The sequence below is a fragment of the Monopterus albus genome, unplaced genomic scaffold (assembly GCF_001952655.1).
Source record: "Monopterus albus unplaced genomic scaffold, M_albus_1.0 scaffold12.1, whole genome shotgun sequence".
NCBI classification, from domain to species: domain Eukaryota; kingdom Metazoa; phylum Chordata; class Actinopteri; order Synbranchiformes; family Synbranchidae; genus Monopterus; species Monopterus albus.
This window is the reverse complement of record NW_018127892.1, coordinates 2,854,701-2,861,023: the sequence shown is the minus strand read 5'-3', so window position 1 is coordinate 2,861,023 and position 6,323 is coordinate 2,854,701. Positions and strand designations below refer to the sequence as shown.

The 6,323-nt window shown below is 42.7% G+C and overlaps 2 protein-coding genes across 2 annotated transcripts in view; one reads left to right on the top strand and one right to left on the bottom strand.

The window, feature by feature from the left end:
* The window catches only part of LOC109954881 (transmembrane protein 150A), an 11,584-nt gene extending 8,184 nt beyond the window's left edge, over positions 1-3,400 (bottom strand). The window contains exon 1 of the mRNA XM_020590519.1: positions 3,311-3,400. The gene's annotated coding sequence lies outside the window, so the exon portion shown is untranslated. The remainder of the gene's footprint in view (positions 1-3,310) is intronic.
* A 1,258-nt stretch (positions 3,401-4,658) lies between these two features.
* LOC109954879 (potassium voltage-gated channel subfamily V member 2-like) overlaps positions 4,659-6,323 on the top strand; it is a 2,729-nt gene continuing 1,064 nt past the window's right edge. Inside the window, 2 exon segments of the mRNA XM_020590518.1 lie at positions 4,659-5,298; positions 5,301-5,719. Of these exon segments, the coding sequence (XP_020446174.1) occupies positions 4,659-5,298; positions 5,301-5,719 (1,059 nt within the window).

The following is a 6,323-nucleotide window of genomic DNA, read 5'->3' as shown; positions in this document are numbered from 1 at the left end:
CCATGGCCTCAGATTGGGAGGTGCTGATTCTCACCCCAGCCGCTTCACACTTGGCTGCAAACCGCTCCAGTGCACGCTGGAGATCCTGGTTTGATGGAGCCAACAGGACAACGTCATCTGCAAAAAGCAGAGACAAGATCCTGTGGTCCCCAAACCAGACTCCCTCCGGCCCCTGGCTGCACCTAGAAATTCTGTCCATAAAAATAATGAACAGAACCGGTGACAAAGGGCAGCCCTGCCGGAGTCCAACATGCACTGGAAACAAGTCTGACTTACTGCCGGCGATGCGAACCAACTGTCCTGTCAGCATAGTTTAATGTTGTGAGAGTGAGGTCTGAGCCAAGGTCAGCTCTGAGGCGGTGGGGAGCGTGGGACAACACGGACTGTATCACTTTGCACAGTGTATAGTTACAAGTGTGTCCTTTGCTCTGAGGGAGTATAAAGTGAACCGATATCAACCCGTCTTAAACAAATCCAAATAAGGAGCAGCTCTTGTTCCCATACAAAGGTCACACCCAAGAATAAGGCAGTGTTGAAACAGCTAAATCATTTTAGATACAAATTTCCTCTCATCTGTCTAAACGATTACAGGGTTGTAGAAAACCTTGACAACCATTTTAAGCCTCGCTCTCTTCTGAATTAGTGTTGTGATTTTTGTTTTGTTTTTTCCCCATCACTTACTGATGACAGTTTAGAGACCATGTATCGCATATCTCATACATGATGCCATAATCTATGTTATTCCTCTGTCAATAAGAGTATTCATGGAGAGTTCAGTGTGGTTAAAGTCAACTGTTTGCAGACAGAATGGCCATTATTGACACCCGCTGCCTCTAAAAGACAGCGACCATCCCCATCTGCCACACAAGCTCCTCCATCTGCATGGACATCATTAAAGAAACAGATGCCGAGTCAGGCCGAGGCTATGTGTTTTTTTTTTACTCCTGGCATTACATGTGACAGCAGTTTGACAGCTTTTGTTAATCAGTTTTGTTTCAAGTATAACTGCTGGCCTAACACTTGAAGCTCTTTTACTGTCGTCTCTACCCACTTTTCCCTGAAACAGTAAAATAAGTTTAATAGGGTCCTGGCAGGTTGCTTTGGTGACCACGGTTTTCTTTTCAAAATAAAACCTTCAGTCCAGCTGGAGCGTGTGCTAGAAAGGTTTATTCTCTGCTCCCATATACACCATCTCCTGCAACTTAAGTCAACAATGCTACAATACGGGTACTATTTTGTATTTTCATTCTTATTTCCTTTGATTAACTTGTGTTCTCTAAATTTTGTTCTGCCATTTCCATAAACAAATAGACTAAATTTGCATTAAGGATGTATTCGCACAATGTTTCATACATCCCTGTTTCTCTCCTGCAAACAGCAGTAAGAGTACAGCCATTTCCTCATACTGTTTATTGTACAAGGTAGTTGTTTCCAATTCTGTATGTACACAGTCAGCAGTAGAGTGTTTGCAAAGGCTTTTGAAGTGCTGTCCAATATGGTGCTATGAGCAAAGGCCAGATTACTCGCTGCAAGTCGTGGTTGTTTTACGGTGGTCGCACCAGGTAGTGAACCTCAAAGCAAGGAGATGACATAAAGGAAAGAATTCAGGACACATATAAAAAGCCTGTCAACCCACATCAGGTGACTGACACCTTGTCTGCACTAATACCTCCACCACCGACAGTCACCAAAGCCTGATATTTTCATATTATACACACACACAGTAATTTAATTGTATAATAATAAGTGTTGTTATGGGAAGTTTGGCCAATTTATATATGCCACAATTAATAAAGTCACCAGACTAACATAATATAGTTATCAATATTTGCAGCCCAAATATCAGTGACCGTTCTCCTGGCAACTGCCAAACCCAGACTCGTCCATCAGATTGCCAGACAGAGAAACGTGATTCCTCACTCCAGAGAACACGTCTCCACTGCTCTAGAGTCCAGTGGCAGCGTGCTTTACACCACTTGCCTTGGACTTGGTGATGTAAGGCTTGGATGCAGCTGCTCGACCATGGAACCTCATTCCATGAAGCTCTCTATGCACTGTTGTTGAGCTAATCTGAAGGCCACATGAAGTTTGGAGGTCTGTAGCTATTGACTCTGCAGAAAGTTGGTGACCTCTGTGCACTATGCGTCTCAGCATCCACTGACCCAGCTCTGTGATTTTACGTAACCTACCACTTCGTGGCTGAGTTGCTGTCGTTTCCAATCACCTCCACTTTGTTATAATACCACTAACAGTTGACTGTGGAATATTTGGTAGCAAGGAAATTTCACCACTGGACTTATTGCACAGGTGGCATCCTATAATGGTACCACGCTGGAATTCATTGAGCTCCTGAGAGCGACCCATTTTTTCACAAATGTTTGTAGAAGCAGTCTGCATGCCTAGGTGCTTGATTATATACACCTATAAACATGGAAGTGATTGGAACACCTGAAATCAATTATTTGAATGGGTGAGTGAATACTTTTGGCAATATAGTGTATTTTAAATGGAATAGAATTGTTCTTACTCTGCCTAAAATAAAACAACCTGCTTTGAAGATAAAAATGTCAAATGGCTAACCTGTTTTAATATTAAATAGTTAATTTTTTATTAGTTACTGTAATTTATAATTTGTTTCCTATCATACTGATGCAATGGGATGAGTAACAGGCCACAGAAAACTGTCTTTAATCAAAGAAACTAAAATTCAGCCTCTGACAGCTAAGCACATGTAAACAATATTTTATGAGGGACAGTAGATCAAATGATTAATAACTGGTGAACATTCAAAAACAGATGTTGACACAGTGGACAAATGATTACACTCTTTTCAGAATTAACTTGCCTCTCGGGAGCAGATGAGACGCAGGATAAGAACTTAATCCAAAGAAAAACTGTTTATATGCAAGGGGGGGACATCACACCCCCACTCGCACAGCCATTCAGAGGAAATATTAGCCAGTACACTTGTGACACTCGCACAACTGTGACAGCATTCATTAAAAAACACACACACAATTACTTATATCAATTTGTCCACAGTCCAGTATTGCAACTAAATATAGGCAGCTGCAGCATCACAGACCTCGGCAGTCTGCTCCTGTGAACCGGGTGACGGTACCGTTAGCCTTGTTAGCTTCGACCTAGCTAGCTAGTTAGCCTGCACTTTACAGTTGTCTCGACTTTACACTTGTCCGCATCTGGATTTCCGCTCACCAAAGCGATAAGCTGCTAAACAAGAGCCATTTAGAGGACAAAAACGCCGACGCCGCTGGGACAGTCATTACACAAAAAATGAGTTTACTCCTACCTTCAAGCTGCTATGCCCAACACAGACCTCAACAACCTTGGTTTCCCTTTAAAAAACAGCGTTTTCTTAGCAGATGAGGCTAGACGCACAAATAACTTCCGCCTGTGCTTTTCAAAATAAGAAATGAAAGTTTGCTGCAAGAATGGCTTTTGGGAAATAATATAAATATTTGTGCCTGCAGTGGCAAACACATTAGCCTATATGTCAGTTTAATTTACATGAACTGTTTCATTACGTATTTATTCCAGTGTATCTTGATATGGATATCCCTGACCCATGCTGGTCAAAGATATTCATATAACCCATGCTGGTGGCCAAGGAGCAGATTTCACCTTAATGTAGGCAAACTAGTGCACTACAGTTAATAATACTGAATTAAATGTGCCAAAGAATGGATGAGCATATTCAAACAATCTCTTTCATTTGGCACTGTTAATCAGCAGGACAATAATCTGATATCCAATAAGAGGATTCCGTCACAACTTCAAGCAAGGTTATGCTCAATATAAGACCTCTTTTGAGTAGAAATCTCATCTTGTTTAATCACTGCTGACTGTTGGGAAAATGTATTATGACATTTCACAGTCTTACATCTGATGCTTCTCTATAGTTTAATATACAGTAAAACATCTGATTATTTCCTACAGTGTGTGGTATTAATTCATATCTTATCCAAAGAATCCTGCGCCCCTTCCCAATTAGGAAGCAGGCTATGCTTAAAGCCTATATCCACTTTATGTATTATGCACCAGCCTTGGTGGCTCTACTGTCTTTCAGCCACTCAAGTTAGCTGTAGGAACTATGAGTTCACATCATAAAGAATATAAAAGAAGTATAGATTGTGTGTGAAGTCATGATGGTAATGTGTTGAGGTATGCCACACAGCCAACATCATGTCAGGCAGGCAGCTCAGCAGGGGATAATGGTATTTAGATGACTTGTAAGTACATGGATCCTCTCAGTCAGCAACATTAATGGGGACATGAGGCATCCTGTTTCATGCTTAGGTAAAGGGGGGTATTAGACAGCCGTAATACTGACTGGTCTGAGAACTCTGACTGCTGTGTAGTCTGGGAGCATTGACATGGGGAGCACCAGCAAGGTGGTCAACTTGTGGAACAGGAGGTTTAGTCTCTTCCCCAACTACAAAGTGATTGATGCAGACATTAATCGAAGATCTTCTGAGATTGCTTATCCACTAGCCAAGGAAGGTTGCATGAAGACATGGAACTCCATGCAGGAGCTGAGCAGGGACATGTATGACATTTTCACAGAGTACGAGGATGAAGATGATGACAATTCTCCAGACAGCTTCTCCACACAGATATCACTTTCAAAGAAGGACTACATGATCAACATAAACGTTGGGGGGAAGCCCTACCAGATATCCTATAAGATGGCTGCCAAGTACCCCAAAACCAGAATAGGACGACTGGCCACCTACACTGACTACAACATGAAGTTGAATCTGTGTGATGACTACATTGTGACCAACAATGAGTACTTCTTTGACAGGGACCCAGATGTCTTCCACAGCATCTTCAACTTCTACAGGACTGGTGTGCTGTGGGTCAAAGACGAGCTGTGTCCTCGCAACTTCCTAGAGGAGATCAACTACTGGGGCGTGAGGATCAAGAACACCCACCGCTGCTGCCGCATCTCATTTGAGGAAAGGCAGGACGAGCTGAATGAGCAGCTGAAGATCCAGAGGGAGCTGGAAGCAGAAGTAGAGATCGAGGATAATGAGGAGCTCTTTCATGACATGTTTATGGGCCAGAGGCGCAGAGTTATCTGGAACCTGATGGAGAAGCCGTTTTCATCTATCCAAGCCAAGCTGATGGCTGTGGCTTCTAGCCTATTTGTCCTGATCTCCTTGGTGGCCATGACTCTTAATACAGTGGAGGAGATGCAATACAGAACTCCCACAGGTCAGCTCAGTGGTAAGACATACTGGGAATATGTGGAGTCCATATGCATCGCTTTCTTCCGCGCTTCAGTCTGGCATCCACCCCTGGCCGCAGTGCCTTCAGCAGCAGTGTGCTCACCACCGTGGACCTGATTGCCATCTTGCCTCAGTATCTGCAGGCCATCCTTGAGCTCTTTGACACTGAGGAGAACTACATAAAGCATGAGGTCGACATACAGGCAGTGAGGCAGGTGGGAAAGCTGGGGCAAGTGTTGAGGATCATGAGACTGATGCGAATCTTTCGTATCTTGAAGTTGGCGCGACACTCCACAGGTCTGCGGGCTTTCGGCTTCACTCTGCGTCAGTGCTACCAACAAGTGGGCTGCCTCTTCCTCTTCATCACCATGGGCATCTTCAGCTTCTCCGCCATGGTTTACACTGTGGAGCATGATATGCCGCACACAAACTTCACCAGCATTCCTCATGCCTGGTGGTGGGCAGCTGTGAGTACATCTTTCTATAATGGACTAGACCAGGAGGACAAGTCTCAACAGAAATATCAAAGAAGGAAAATACACTGCAATTTTAAAAATAACATAAAAACTATGATTAAAAAATACATGTGTTAAAATTAGAAATGTTGTATAGAACACTCAAGCAAGAAACAAACAGTAAGTAATCTACAGTATTTGTGTAAGGAAAATAAAGTGGCCTGCCTGTGAATTACTTTAATACTGGCACAGCCCCTGACTGGTTTGTTAACTGTGTAATGTTATTAGATAATACTCTACCTGGCTTGGGAAACACAATGAGGTCAGCTTTTCTGTGGGATATATCCCCTTGTGATTTAGTATTCACAACATGTGAGGTCATTGATAAGATTGAAACTACAGACTGTAGTTTTGCAGAGTGGGATAACCTGGTTAATGTTTTTAAATTAAGTTCTTTATTTGAGTTACACTATTTACACAAACCTTTGATTCACGTTTCTCCCTGTTGCCTCCATTAAACTCATTATCCCTCTTTGACTGAGTTGAACCATCTTACTTTTAATCGAGGGAAGGAAGCAGTCATCCTTGTAATCATACAGTAGCAATGGTTACAGTA